This window comes from Coregonus lavaretus (genome assembly GCF_964263955.1).
Source record: "Coregonus lavaretus genome assembly, chromosome: 38".
NCBI classification, from domain to species: domain Eukaryota; kingdom Metazoa; phylum Chordata; class Actinopteri; order Salmoniformes; family Salmonidae; genus Coregonus; species Coregonus lavaretus.
In genome coordinates, this window is record NC_140025.1 from 18,308,885 (window position 1) to 18,324,485 (window position 15,601).

At 41.8% G+C, this 15,601-nt stretch overlaps 1 protein-coding gene and 1 pseudogene across 2 annotated transcripts in view; both read right to left on the reverse strand.

Moving 5' to 3' along the window:
* Nucleotides 1-1,377: 1,377 nt before the first annotated feature.
* On the reverse strand, nucleotides 1,378-2,952 carry LOC311111991 (ras-related protein Rab-20-like; annotated as a pseudogene). Its single transcript has 2 exons — nucleotides 2,694-2,952; nucleotides 1,378-1,946 (listed from the first exon to the last, which is right to left on the reverse strand). The product of its transcript is annotated as a ras-related protein Rab-20-like (transcript).
* A 989-nt stretch (nucleotides 2,953-3,941) lies between these two features.
* The window catches only part of LOC311112506 (putative cysteine--tRNA ligase, mitochondrial), a gene marked incomplete at its 5' end in the record, with an annotated part of 11,968 nt that continues 308 nt past the window's right edge, over nucleotides 3,942-15,601 (reverse strand). Inside the window, 9 exons of the mRNA XM_084155639.1 lie at nucleotides 3,942-4,494; nucleotides 7,762-7,980; nucleotides 9,583-9,681; nucleotides 13,601-13,724; nucleotides 14,058-14,196; nucleotides 14,293-14,359; nucleotides 14,525-14,592; nucleotides 14,834-14,967; nucleotides 15,374-15,503. Coding sequence (XP_084011765.1) covers nucleotides 4,426-4,494; nucleotides 7,762-7,980; nucleotides 9,583-9,681; nucleotides 13,601-13,724; nucleotides 14,058-14,196; nucleotides 14,293-14,359; nucleotides 14,525-14,592; nucleotides 14,834-14,967; nucleotides 15,374-15,503 — 1,049 coding nt within the window. The 3' untranslated portion in view covers nucleotides 3,942-4,425. The remainder of the gene's footprint in view (nucleotides 4,495-7,761; nucleotides 7,981-9,582; nucleotides 9,682-13,600; nucleotides 13,725-14,057; nucleotides 14,197-14,292; nucleotides 14,360-14,524; nucleotides 14,593-14,833; nucleotides 14,968-15,373; nucleotides 15,504-15,601) is intronic.

A 15,601-nucleotide genomic window follows, 5' to 3' on the forward strand; every position in this document is an offset into this window, starting at 1 on the left:
ATGCTTCACAGTGTTGTTTGTTTTTGGTCCCAGTCCGCCCCAGATTGTCAGGTAGGGAGCTTAGTTTAATCGGCTCAAGACACTGAAACAAACACCATCATATCCATGGCACAGTTTTAGACAGACACTCGGCCACGTAAACCTCTTACTAGAACACTTGTTCCAATGTCTAAGGTGACAGGTGAGTAAAGTGGCCCCAATAACAAGTCACTCAGCCCTCGTTGGGATTCTGAACATATCAAAATGTTTGCGTTCTAAATTCCCAGAGAATCAAAATGCTCTAAGAACATTATTGAGAAGCGTATGTGTGAAAATGTTGGTTAAATGACGGACAGTAGTTTGAAATCTCATCAGTCACTCGGTCTCACCAGTACATTAATTCTGTTCTATTTCTTAATCATGGTGGCAACAGAATGTCTTGGGGGTAAAGAGGATCTTTTGGTTCTTTGGCCATATTCTTAGTCCTCCATATTCAATGGGAGCTGAATAAAAACAGTCTCTACACTACCCCCTGGTGGTAGCATTCTACACCATTATGTAGAATAACAACATTGTGCCTTCAAAATTAAAAACCATGTTATTCACAGAAAGCTGAAATTCAATAACCATTATTGAGGTAGAATGTGTTTAATTTAGGCAGATTGTAAACAAAGATAACGTTTTATAATGCTATTCTACGAATTTTGTCATGAGGCTAAGAGAATATGTGGACATATACAGTTTTACATTTCCTGCAATTCTACACTTTTTGCCATTGGGCAGAGATTACTTTTTGGTATTTTATAGCTCATCTCATTTTGTTCACATTTTGCCATAAGGCTAAGATAATTTTGCAGTTTTAAAGTTAATTTCCTAAAATTCTACACATTTTGGTATCATATGCAACAAAAACATGAGTTGGGGGCCCCGGGGCACGTGCCCAGAGTGCCTGTTTGGTCATCCGGCCCTGCTGAACAGTTGAGCTCACTTGATGAGGAATCCCTCTGTATTAAAGTAGAAACTATGTGGGTGTACATACGTGTGTGTGTGTGTGTGTCTGTGAAAACCAACCCCCAACCCCAGGGGAGATTCTCAATTACATAGTCCTCGCCTCCATCTCAAAACCTATTGGAGGAGATGGTCAGAGGGGAGGGACCTCTGGCTTTCTCATCCAATGGGTTATGAGAAGAAGATGAGGAGAGAGGAGGCGAGGAGTATACAATTGAGATTCTCCCCAAGACGGCTTCCTTGTCATCTTCAGCAGGCTCTGGGGTAAACTTTCCCCAAGGTACAGATCTAGGATCAGTTTCCCCTCCCCAATCCTAACCTTACCCATTTGTGGGGAAATGCAAAATAGACCCAAGATCAGCGTCTTGGGGCAACTTCACCCTACTCCGTTCAGCAGCAGCCCCCCTTGGTCTGCTTGCTGGACACCGGCCCATAGTCCTCCAGGTCTACGGTGGGTGAGGCCTCGCTCTCTGACCTCATCCTCAGGATGGACGGCAGCACCATGTCGAACAGCGTCTCGAATAACACGTCCACGTTGGCACCCGTCTTGGCGCTCGTCTCAAAGCACATCTTCTCTGCAGGTGGGCTCGAACGCTCATCCAGCACCTTGTACCGGAGGATACGCTGGTAGAGTGCCACGGCATCCTCCTTTCAAACCTCTCGGTTGGCCACGGGGGAGCCCGTAGTGGGGGAGACTGGAGGGGTGAGGTGGGAGGCATAGTGCGGTTTGTGGATGGGGCAACCCCCCTCATAGTCTTCTTCTTCATTGGGGGGGTCAGTAAGGTCAGCCTTGTTACCCACCACGGCGTAGATGCAGTCATGATTGGCCGTGTCGGTGAGAGACAGGAAGCGCTCCTCCAGCTCGGCCAGGCTCTGCCAGTTGGTCACGTCGTAGGTGAGGATGACAGCGGACGCGCCCCGGCAGTACATGGAGCCGAGCCCGTGGAACTGCTCCCGACCTGGTAGTGAAACATTAATCATGTTTAGATGGTTACATAGTGTAATGAAACAAGAAGGGAGATTATGCTTGTCCAAGGTGGTCTGCGAACCCTCAACCTTCTGGTCGAAAGACCTGCACGCTGTCAACTGCTCCAAGACACCGATCTCCCTTGGGGGAGTCAATATACGTGTTTATGAACGCAGGGTCACTCTACAATACAGTAAGAACAGACATAAACCAACAGAGATATACACATGGGCAGTCAGAAACTTTTACCATATATACCCATTTTCATTATGCTGTGGGTATTCCACACACAAAACCTACTGATTGCTGTATTGAATGGAAAAATCCAGTTTGGGATTGAGGAGCAGGGTCTAGTGAGGTTTGTCACTCAAGATAAGAGAAGGTTATCTTCAGTGTAGCTCTGTATGCAAAGTAGGCCTAACTACTATGTCAAGCACTAACCCCCCCCCCCCCCCGCCCCATTCATTCCCCCACTGAAAACAAATCCCCCCCAAACTTAGACATAAAATAAGTTCCAAAAATATTTTCTTGAAACCCTACTGTGAATTTGGAAAATATATATTGAAGCTTGGTTCTGTCAACAAATAACTCTTGATGTGTATAGCCTAATTTGTTGCAATTAGTCTGCCTGTGCATTTAAAAATGCAAAATAAAGGTAGAAATTCACACTGCACTTTCCCCATTTGCTATACTAGTAATGAAAATAGAAATAATAGATTTTATCATAAAAAATACCTACCTGCGGTGTCCCAAAGCGATATGTTGTAGGGTCCCCACTGCTTTAAGTAGAACGCACCGCCGACAGTACTAATGGTATCACTTAACTTTTTATCCATGTACCTGTGTAACAGGGAGGTCTTTCCAACGTTCATGTCCCCCAATATAACCAGTTTCACGTCGGGCCTCCTCGCCCTTTTCGTTTCAGGCATGGTTCTTTTCATTCTCTGTCTGGTTACCCGAACAGGCGACAATATCTCAAAAGTGCAATTGACTTTCATTAAAAACCTGTTTGATAAAATTGTCAGAACGCAAATTAAGCTTCACTACTGTTACAGTCTGTCATGTGGCCTTCGGTTTTGACATGCATATAACATGTGTAGGTCTAAAGTGAATGAATGCATAGGATTGACCAAACCAACCGTGAGTCAACTTCTACCCATTTAGCATCCCCCGCAGAATAAAAGGCATATGACTTGTTTCTACATGAACGGATATATCAATGAAATTGTGACACAGCTTGCTCAATGCTCAGAGTTCACTCAGAAAATGACGACTGGGGAAACTTGTGCGAAAGACTGCTGGACGTTTTATAGTATCTGGCCAACGAGCATGCAGGATCAATCAAATAACTGAGATTTGATTGGAAAATGTAAATGTACTCCACCAAGCCAAAAAGGGTTTTCCCTTTATATATGCATGTGTGTAGCTATTGTATTTGTTTTGCTACATTTTAGTCTTGTGACCTTTATTTGATAACAATTAATAAACTGAGAAATGTAATCACAAAGGTTGGCATCCTTTTACTTCTATATTTCCACCCCCTCTAATTATGAAATCAGTAGCAAATTGTATAATGTAGCAACAACAGAAAGACAAATACTGAACAAACATAGCAGGCAAAAGCCATCCACTGGACAATTTTGGAGGCAGCTTATGGTAGAGAAATGAACATTCAATTATCTGGCAAATGCTTTGGTGGACATAACTGTAGTCAGCATGCCAATTACACACTCCCTCAAAACTGCACATTTTAAAGTGGCCTTTTGTCCCCAGCACAAGGTGCACCTGTGTAATAACCATGCTGTTTAATCAGCCTCTTGATACGCCAACCCTGTCAAGCGGATATATTATCTTGGCAAAGGTGAAATGCTCACTAACAGGGATGCAAACAAATTTGTGCACAACATTTTAGAGCAAATAAGCCTTTTGTGCGTATGGAATTTTTCTTGAATTTTCTTCTTCAGCTCATGAAACATGGGACCAACACTTTACATGTTGCGTTTATATATATTTTTTGTGTGTAATAATTTAAATGGCATTTTGCACAGGAATAATGTGACAATTCTGATTTAAAAATATGTACATATTTGATAGTCATTCCCCTGAAATACATTGTACTTTGAATCAAATAGCTTAAGGTGAAAAATATTTTACATGAACACAATAGTTAATACACAATTCTATCAAGAACTTTCTGCAGACCTCAGTATCATTTATGATGACTTGAATGTCCATTTAAGAAAACAATGCGATCGTATCATATCCATTGCCAGTGTCATAGTCCAACCTGCCCTATGACTGAAATTCCATTATACCAATCCTTCCAAAGTCTTGAGTAAATCGTCAACAACATAATAGCAGCTCCAACCCACAATTCCATGTCTCTCAGTCTTTGTGGTAGTCCTCAATCTTCATCCAAACCAGGACATACAAAACTCAAAATCTAAGCACATTCTGTTTGCAATTCTGTTCTACTTTTCCTTGTCCTGGCCAGCTGACCTCTTCTGAGAAATCTCCCAAGTGGAGTTGGGGCCTCTGTCCTGAATCCAGAAAAAAAGAACAACTTGAGTAATATGATGAAGGAATGTCACCCAGTTAGACCTCTTCATACTACAAACACTCACGTCTTCCAAGCAAGCTATAACAGTATGGTTTATTTTGCAATATCAGTACATAGCTAAATATGTTAATTTAATGTATAATAAGGCTTTATTAGATGAATGTGCTTCATTGATGCAGGATGTATTTTTGGACACTAGATGGCATAAAGTATCCAAGTGTTTAAATGTTTTACATTTGAGTAATTTAGCAGACACTCTTATCCAGAGCGACTTACAGGAGCAATTAGGGTTAAGTGCCTTTCTCAAGGGCACAGACAGATTTTTCACCTAGTCGGCTCGGGGATTAGAACCAGCGACCTTTCGGTTACTGGCACAATGCTCTTAACCACTAAGCTACCTCCCGCCCACTACTTGGGTTAGTTTTATCCTATGCTGCAACCTTTGAGGAAAAATATTTCAAGTGTTAAATGTTTTGTTGTTTTTTTCATTCAAATATTACTTGCCTAAAGGAACTCTGACTATTAAATGCTAATTTTTTTACGAGCATGGCCATATTTCTATTACAGCATATTGGATGACTGTCATTCACATTCCATTCAAACAGCTCAATGTAACATCGATAGGTTTAGGCTACAACATGATACTCAAATTTGCCTTATACCCATCATTGCTACAACCTTCGGAAAACATTCAGACCCCTTGACTTTTTCCATATTTTGTTACGTTACAGCCTTATTAAAAAAAATGAATAACATCCTCAGCAATCTACACACAATACCCCATAATGACAAAGCGAAAACCGGTTTTTAAACATTTTTGCAAATGTATTACAAATAAAAAAAGATACCTTATTTGCATAAGTATTCAGACCCTTTGCTATGAGACTCGAAATTGAGCTCATCTGGTTTCCATTGATCATCCTTCAGATGTTTCTAGAACTTGATTGGAGTCCACCTGTGGTAAATTCAATTGATTGGACATGATTTGGAAAGGCACACACCTGCCTATATAAAGGCCCCACAGTTGACAGTGCATGTCAGAGCAAATACCTAGCCATGAGGTAGAAGGAATTGTCCGTAGAGCTCCGAGACAGGATTTTCTTGAGTCACAGATCTGGGGAAGGGTACAAAAAAATGTATGCAGCAATGAAGGTCCCCAAGAACACAGTGGCCTCCATTCTTAAATGGAAGAAGTTTGGAACCGCCAAGACTATTCCTAGAGCTGGCCGTCCGGCCAAACTGAGCAATCGGGGGAGGAGGGCCTTAGTCAGGGAGGTGACCAAGAACCTGATGGTCACTCTGACAGAGCTCTAGAGTTCCTCTATGGAGATGGGAGAACCTTCCAGAAGGATAACCATCTCTGCAGCACTCCACCAATCAGGCGTTTATGGTAGAGTGACCAGACAGAAGCCACTCCTCAGTAAAAGGCACATGACAGCCCGCTTGGAGTTTGCCAAAGGCACCGAAAGACTCTCAGACCATGAGAAACAAGATTTAACTCTTTGGGCTGAATGCCAAGCGTCAGGTCTGGAGGAAACCTGGCACCATCCCTACGGTGAAGCATGGTGGTGGCAGCATCATGCTGTGGGGATGTTTTTCAGCGGCATGGACTGGTAGACTAGTCAGGATCGACGCAAAGATGAACGGAGCAAAGTACAGAGAGATCCTTGATGAAAACCTGCTCCAAAGCGTTCAGGACCTCAGACTGGGGCGAAGAACAAGTCTCTGAATGTCCTTGAGTGGCCCAGCAAGAGCCCGGACTTGAACCCGATGTAACATCTCTGGAGAGACCTGAAAATAGCTGTGCAGCGACGCTCCCCATCTAACCTGACAGAGCTTGAGAGGATCTGCAGAGAAGAATGGGAGAAACTCCCCAAATACAGGTGTGCCAAGCTTCTAGCATCATACCCAAGAAGACTCGAAGCTGTAATCGCTGCCATAGGTACTTCAACAAAGGACTGAGTAAAGGGTCTGAATACTTATTTAAACGCAAACATTTCTAAAAACCTGTTTTTGCTTTGTCATTATGGGGTATTGTGTGTAAATTGATGAGGGAAAAAAACAATTGAATCAATTTTAGAATAAGGCTGTAACCTAACAAAGTGTGGAAAAAGTCAAGGGGTCTGAATACTTTCCGAAGGTACTGTATGTAAGTTTATAACGTATTAACTTAGGTGCATAGGAGGTTGAGCGACAAAGGTGACAGTGACACATTCAATAATGTATCGCACACTCTTGCCTGCACCTAGCTGATCTAGGTTGTAATCATTAGTCCAAACAGTTGTTCCGTTTTGCAACCAAAACAAGAGTTTATTGTCGGTCGGTCTTTACTTACGTTTAAGAAATGTTTTGCAACAGAATCGGCAGAACGAATACACCCCTGATCACCCACACACACACTTCACTTTCATAGCAGCCACATTCAAACAGCATCATCACTTTGCTCGATGTATAATTCCTTCTCGCATCTATGAGCTCTCCTTCTCTCACCTTTCTTCTTTGCTTGTGGACTTCAGTGCACAACAGCTGTCTGTGACACAGCAAAAAAAACTCCAAGACAAACTTTCATAACATACCCGCTAACCGCTACACACAGTCTACATCATTGTCACCATATTAGCTAATGTCATAGTCAACATAGCTACTAGAAGTAACGCGTTAGTAAACCCGCTACAATCACGCAGTACAGTAAGCTTGGGCGTTATCTAGATTTCCATTCCGGGATTTACGTTATCACAAGCTTAGCATGCAAGGGGGCGCTAAAAATGCAAAAAGAACATTGGGCGTCTATTACCAAAATGCCAACAAAATTAGCACAAGTAATTTGCACAATTTCTCTTGTTCACTTTCGCTTGTAAATGTCCACACTTCTTTGATTGGTAGGATAACATGTCAGTTCATGTTGCAAGAGCTCTGATATGTTGTCATAATTACTGTGTAAATCTATGGAAGGGGGTGAGAACCATGAGCCTCCTAGGTTTTGTATTGAAGTCAATGTACCCAGAGGAGGACTGAAAATAGCTGTCCTCCGGCTACACCATGGTGCTCCCCGAGAGAGTGCTGTTGAGGCTACTGTAGACCTTAATTGCAAAACAGTGTGTTTTAATCAGCTATTTGGTGTAAATATATTTAGTATAGTTTTATCTAAAAAGGATAACTTTCTTAATGTTTCACTATTTTTATGAAATTCACTGATTAGGATGGTCTTAATCCTTTGAGGAGCCTCCACCGACCTACACACACTAACCCTTATGTGCACTCCCAAAGGTGCAAGGTCTTTCCGCAGGGTGTCGCAGGCCTTGAGGAGGGGTAACCTTTCTGAGCGTGGTCTTTGACTGGCAGGGACAGGCTCTCCAGGGGGCGTGTCTTCCACGGACAAAGCGAAGGCCCGCACGTCGCTACGGAAACGAGCCAACTGCTCCACCACGTTCTCTAGGGTCCCCGAAGAATCTACAGAATGAGCCTCCTGAAGATGAAGAGAGGTGAGATATGGGAACAAGTAAACCAGTTAGGGTTATGGTCCCTTATGGCTCAGTTGGTCATGCATGGCGGTTGCAACGCCAGGGTTGTGGCTTGGATTGCCACGAAAATGTATGTACTTACTACTGTAAGTCGCTCTGGATAAAAGCGTCTGCTAAATGACTAAAGTATGTCAAAAGTAACGTAAAATGGTTATAATTAACCTGATTTTAGGCCCATAATAGGTGCCATTTTAACCACAGAAGAAAAGTGTCACTTGCATCAAAAAGACAACATACTACCCCATACTACCAATAGAGCTGGCATTTACTTCAATGAGATGGTGGCAATCGTTTATGGACATTTACCATTAAAATGGTGCAGACACACAATGTACACAATCATATGTTGCACTGAAATAAGGCCGGATTCAATCCAATCAAGTGGTAGATCCGCGTAATAGTGCTTCTTGATATTTAACCTCTAGGGAATCGAATCGACGGTTGTTGCTCAATATGCGATATGTGACTAAAATGGTGTTGTAAACAACAGCCAACTTTCCAGGACATATAAATATCTTATATGGGCAGAAAGCTTAAATTCTTGTTAATCTAACTGCAGTGTCCAATTTACAGTAGCTATTACAGCTAAAAAAGACCATGCTATTGTTTGAGGATAGTGCACAACAACAAAACACTTATCACGGCAACTGGTTTGGTACATTCACCTCTGAAGGTAAATAATGTACTTACATTCAGTAATCTTGCTCTGATTTGTCATCCTGAGGGTCCCAGAGATAGAAATGTAGTGTAGTTTTGTTTGACTCCACACCCACCCCGCCCGGCCATCTAGATGTGTGAAGGTTAGTGTCTTTTCTGTAGGGAAGCTAATGATCCATCATTTATGACATTCCTTGGAGTGTGCAAACTTACATTTTGTATTACCATAGCATTTTTGTATGTTCTCTATAGTTATGTACTTGAAAACCAATTCGGCACATTTGGGAAAACTCCTGGCAGACTTCATACAAAATATTGTGTAGTGATGTAATTATTCACTGGATCAGTCTGAAACTTTGCACACACACTGCTGCCATCTGTTGGACAACATCTAAATTACATCTAGAATCCTACATCACTGTCTGGCCTTTCTCTTGCATTTCAAAGATGAAAAAAAAAGTTTTTTGGTTTGTATTATCTTTTACCAGATCTAATGTGTTATATTCTCCTACATTAATTTCACATTTCCACAAACTTCAAAGTGTTTCCTTTCAAATGATATCAAGGATATGCATATCCTTGCTTCAGGTCCTAAGCTACAAACAGTTAGATTTGTGTATGTCATTTTAGGCGAAAATTGAAAAAAAGGGTCCGATCCTTAAGAGGTTTTAAATAGATTTCTGATTGAGCCGACATATACAGCGTTTACTGTGAATACAGTCTCCGCGAACGAGGGAACATTGCCTATAAAAAGGTGCAAAGCCCGATCGGATTGAACCCCGGCCCTGGTGCTGCGCTGAGTATTTGAGGTGATACACTCCTATTGTGTTGTCATGGTGTTGTCATAATGTCAGTCAGCTATGTGTTAACTATGAACTTTAATCTCTGACCTTTCTGTCTAGCAGGTCGACCCCCAGGACCTCAAAGGTTTCCCTGATGTAGGCGAGGATGGCCCCAAACACAGCTGGGGTCCTTGGTGATCCGTCAGGCTAATCAGACAAGGCACAATAAAGAACAATGAACCATTCACCATACAGTACAAGCCATCCCCTTATGAAACACAGGAAAATCTCCATGAGAAATTGTGTCATCTTTTAACAATTCAATGCAATGTGTGAAGGTATGACTAGGGCTGTTGCGGTGACAGTATTACCGCCACACTGGCGGTCACAAGTCATGAAGGCTGTCAAATTCCACGTGACCGTTTAGTCACGGTAATTAGGCTTCTCCAAGCTATGATGCTGCTGATGGTCATTAGTAGCCTACCAAACTTGCTAACTGCCTAGTACTCAGCACGCTATCGTCCCTCTAATCACTCTGACATCAATACAAATGTATTCGAAAATCTAAATCAAATACTTAATGAGAGCCCATGAGCTCATGTTGCGCAACATTTCAGTAGGCTATGCAACTGCGCGAGAAAACAGAGTGTTGGCCTCTACTAAAAAGAGGAGGATCAGCTTTCTATAGGCTAGGCCTACTATATTTATTTTTCAACTTTCCTAATATTAAGCACATTGCGTATATTTACAACAGGAGTATAGCCTACCTGGCTGGCATGAAAATAAACCACGGGGAAAAGCGTCCTCCATTCGCTATTTAAGTGCATAGATTACATGTATTTTTTCCCGCTGCCCCTGTTTCGATTCAGGGGTATGATAATGGTCCATTCTAAATCAAAACAAATTTCACACATATTATTTAGTATACGTAAAGACATGATTAAATCAAGAATAGTCTGATGGGTGACAATATTAGCCTATCACTTGTGAATGATGCCCAGCATAAGAAACAATGTCTTTTTTTCAAATCATAGTCGCACACCTTATGTAGCCTAGCCCATAGGCCTATATGTTTTAATAAGGTTTATATCACAACTTAAGTGGCCAAATATTTTTTTTTTATTAAGCACATTAATCTGATTTACAAGGGGTGTATTGCCTAACTGGCATACATAGACAGAGCGTGAGTTTCAAGTTTGGGGAAGATAATATTCACCATAAAAATGCACCTTTATAATAAAAGCATTACATGCATAAATTGCGGTCACTTTTGATAATGGTGTTTTCCGCTAATGGAACATTTGCGCTTATAGCCTACTACCATGTGCGCATTGCTGCGCTTATAATGTGAAGAAATAGCCTAAAGGTTTATTAACATTTTAAGCTAAACGTTCTGATCTGTTGCGTCAGCCACATTGCGTAAAAAAATTTTTTTGATGCTAGTGGTTGTATTAATTTGGGATCTATCGCATCCCACAACTGTCCCAGACTATGTTTGGAATATTTATTTCTCGCACAGAATAGGTCGACCTTTGTACTATAGTAGATTGACAGGCCTACTCATCTTGTTGGCTGATGAAAAGTAAATGTGGACAGTACTTCCAATATCTTCAATATGCATTACAGCCACACAAATGGGGATGCCGCCGTGAACTTCTAGTTGCTTGTCAAATTGTGAATGGTGTAGAGTGTACAGCCTGCGCAAAAAATAAAGCAGAGCTCATGCCTTTCAAGCAACTTTTTTCAAATCATCAGTCGCATCATGCAGCCTTACAATGTATTAAAAATCAAAACATTTAGCCCAATGTTTGTAGAACAACTAAAATTACATTAATAACTCTAAATTAATCATATAGGAATACCTACAGTGAGGGAAAAAAGTATTTGATCCCCTGCTGATTTTGTACGTTTGCCCACTGACAAAGACATGATCAGTCTATAATTTTAATGGCAGGTTTATTTGAACAGTGACAGACAGAATAACAACAAAAAAATCCAGAAAAACGCATGTCAAAAATGTTATAAACTGATTTGCATTTTAAATGAGGGAAATAAGTATTTGACCCCCTCTCAATCACAAAGATTTCTGGCTCCCAGGTGTCTTTTATACAGGTAACGAGCTGAGATTAGGAGCACACTCTTAAAGGGAGTGCTCCTAATCTCACCTTGTTTCCTGTATAAAAGACACCTGTCCACAGAAGCAATCAATCAATCAGATTCCAAACTCTCCACCATGGCCAAGACCAAAGAGCTCTCCAAGGATGTCAGGGACAAGATTGTAGACCTACACAAGGCTGGAATGGGCTACAAGACCATCGCCAAGCAGCTTGGTGAGAAGGTAACAACAGTTGGTGCGATTATTCGCAAATGGAAGAAACACAAAATAACTGTCAATCTCCCTCGGCCTGGGGCTCCATGCAAGATCTCACCTCGGGAGTTGCAATGATCATGAGAACGGTGAGGAATCAGCCCAGAACTACAAGGGAGGATATTGTCAATGATCTCAAGGCAGCTGGGACCATAGTCACCAAGAAAACAATTGGTAACACACTACGCCGTAAAGGACTGAAATCCTGCAGCGCCCGCAAGGACCCCCTGCTCAAGAAAGCACATATACAGGGCCGTCTGAAGTTTGCCAATGAACATCTGAATGATTCAGAGGAGAATGGGTGAAAGTGATGTGGTCAGATGAGACCAAAATCGAGCTCTTTGGCATCAACTCAACTCGCCGTGTTTGGAGGAGGAGGAATGCTGCCTATGATCCCAAGAACACCATCCCCACCGTCAAACATGGAGGTGGAAACATTATGCTTTGGGGGTGTTTTTCTGCTAAGGGGACAGGACAACTTCACCGCATCAATGGGACGATGGACGGGGCCATGTACCGTCAAATCTTGGGTGAGAACCTCCTTCCCTCAGCCAGGGCATTGAAAATGGGTCTTGGATGGGTATTCCAGCATGACAATGACCCAAAACACACGGCCAAGGCAACAAAGGAGTGGCTCAAGAAGAAGCACATTAAGGTCCTGGAGTGGCCTAGCCAATCTCCAGACCTTAATCCCATAGAAAATCTGTGGAGGGAGCTGAAGGTTCGAGTTGCCAAACGTCAGGCTCGAAACCTTAATGACTTGGAGAAGATCTGCAAAGAGGAGTGGGACAAAATCCCTCCTGAGATGTGTGCAAACCTGGTGGCCAACTACAAGAAATGTCTGACCTCTGTGATTGCCAACAAGGGTTTTGCCACTAAGTACTAAGTCATGTTTTGCAGAGGGGTCAAATACTTATTTCCCTCATTAAAATGCAAATCAATTTATAACATTTTTGACATACATTTTTCTGTTTTTTGTTGTTGTTATTCTGTCTCTCACTGTTCAAATAAACCTACCATTAAAATTATAGACTGATCATGTCTTTGTCAGTGGGAAAACGTACAAAATCAGCAGGGGATCAAATACTTTTTTCCCCTCACTGTATTTCTTTAACCACTCAACACAGAACAGCCGCATGTGCGCACTCCCTCAAATCGTTTGGAGAAAATATCCTTTCTATTTTATTCAGCTTTGTTCAATTATATTCTTCATACTATAAAATAATGCCACGGAATTCTAAGCAAATCTTGTCTGCTAAATGAACTAGTGTAGCCCATAGCCATTTGGCATAGCCAGATCAGGACCTAACATAAGGACAACTCTGAGTATGCTATTCTGTTCTACTGAAATAGACTACATTTCCTTCATATCATGCTTCTTTAGACCTGTATAAAATAAATAATGGATTTTTTGTGAAGGTGTAGGCTATATTACATACATTTATTATACTTTTTAAAATGTAGATGTTCCAAAGGTCAGCATCAGTGGCTTGTAGGCTATGTGTGGAAGCCAGGATATGCTAAATGTGTTTATGTTAATTAACGGTCAATTACCGTGAGACCGACAGTTATTTGCTTGACAATCACCGGCTGACGAAATTTCGTGACCGCCACAGCCCTAGGTATGACTTGTGATTATGTAACATCTTATTCAGGTTAGTTGTGTGATGACATGCTGAGATGTTGACTTTCTTCACCTGAACCTGTTCCTCAGAGGGGTACGCTACGTTTGTCATGGTTCTCATCTTGACAGGTTACCTTAGTGATTGGCTGAAGATGGCAGTTCCCATAGTAAACAAGGCTCATGATGGCATTGACGACCCTCGGCGTATCAAAGTCATCTGCCAGTGCTCTGACAACGTTTGCTTTGGTTTCAGCTAACCTTGAAAACACAGACACCAAGGAATTGGTCAAGGTTTATTTGCTTTCCTTCATGTAAGGAAAATGAACTGTTCAACCCGACTAATGACAGTTAAACATAGATATAAGCGACCCACCTTGTGTAAAATATGCAAGCAAATATATCACCCTGACAAAGGCATCATGAGAACAGAAAATGGCAGTAGTGTCTCAATCAACTGAGAATTCATATGATTCTCCTGATGCTTCCTGATGAGACGTTCCTGCACTAGAATGAACTTGTGTGTGTGTGTGTATTCAACGCTGTACTACACTGCATATAAATATAATAGCAGAAAGGAGATATAGGCTCTACCTTTCCCATAGCGCCCCCTCCTGCACAGCCTGGCACTGTAGCTGGCCCCTCATGTAAGCCTGGGCATCATGAGTGAAGGCAGTAATGGTTGCCAGGGAGCTCCGGCCTTCGTTCAAGCTGGCGTCACTGTAGTCGATTGCTGTGAACAACAACAAAAATGACCCCGAGCACAACATCACTTGAGTAAAATGAAAACCATTTTACCATCATAAAAACAACCAAAAAGGGTTCAGACCTGATCTGTATTTGGTCAGTAGGCAGAACATCCGGAATTCATTGGCGGAGTAAGATTCTAGGAAATCCTACAAGTGAGAGATATGGATACACATGAGGTAGATATTACCTCAATTAGGAAGAATGCAGACTTGTTATAAAACAAATGACCTTTTCTATAGTGCAAGCCTGAAACCATTTACTGATGTTTATTTATTTAAAAGTAATAAATGTACTGTAGATCAACACTTTACCTTTATCGTTATATAATTATTCAAGGACTTTGACATTTTCTCAGCACTTCCTTTTAGATGTAAATGTCCTGCATAAGAAAATAAAGTAAAAGTAGAAATGCAGATATGAATTGTCTCCTTTTGCCATTCTCCATCATTACCCATGGAGGACTTAAGTAAAGCATCTTCCATATAAGTGGACAACACAGTCATGTTTATTATCTTTCCAACTAAATAAAACTGACTGACAATAAGAAACTCTCCTTTTCGTTTTGCTACGGTGTGCCCTACTGAACACGACCTACGTGTCACAGGACTGTGGAGTCCTACCTGAGTGCAGGAAGTAGTTCCCCCACTGGCCACACTGGTGGTAGGCCTCACACTGGGCGATCTCATTCTCATGGTGAGGGAAGGCCAGATCGATGCCCCCAGAGTGAATGTCCAGCTGACTTCCAAACACAGAGCTGGAGACCAGAGAGGTGAAAGTAAACCTTCAGAAACTGACCTATATGCATTCTCATATACTTTCGGTCCAAAGTGACAGACACCAGGGGGATTATTTAACTCCATACAGTGAACTCATGACATAACATTACAGGGTGATAATAAGATGCATATTCTTTCAGATTAACACAAGCCATCGTAGGTAGATATTTCTTGCTGTGACAGAGAATGAGTTGAAAACAAAAGCAAAGACTTATAATGATGACCTAAAAATAGCCTGGTTCCAGATCTATCTGTGCCGTCTTGCCAACTCCTGTGGTCATTTTCATTGGCAAGACAGCACAAACAGATCTGGGACTATGCTAGACCTAAATGATGAATATAGGGTTATTCTTCAATAAAGGGTTAGTAAAATGAGGTCGGCACCTGGCAATGGTGGAGCATTCGATGTGCCAGCCGGGTCTTCCCTTGCCCCAGGGAGACTCCCAGGAGGGCTCCTGCGGCTTGGATGCCTTCCACAGGGCAAAATCCCTGCTGTCCCGTTTCTCTGTGTCCCCTAGGAAACAGTATGTTAAAGCTTAGTTCCTACCAAAAACATGTATCAGTCAGTCAATCATTGCCTTCCCTATGGTTTTGAAAAAGCATACTGTAGAC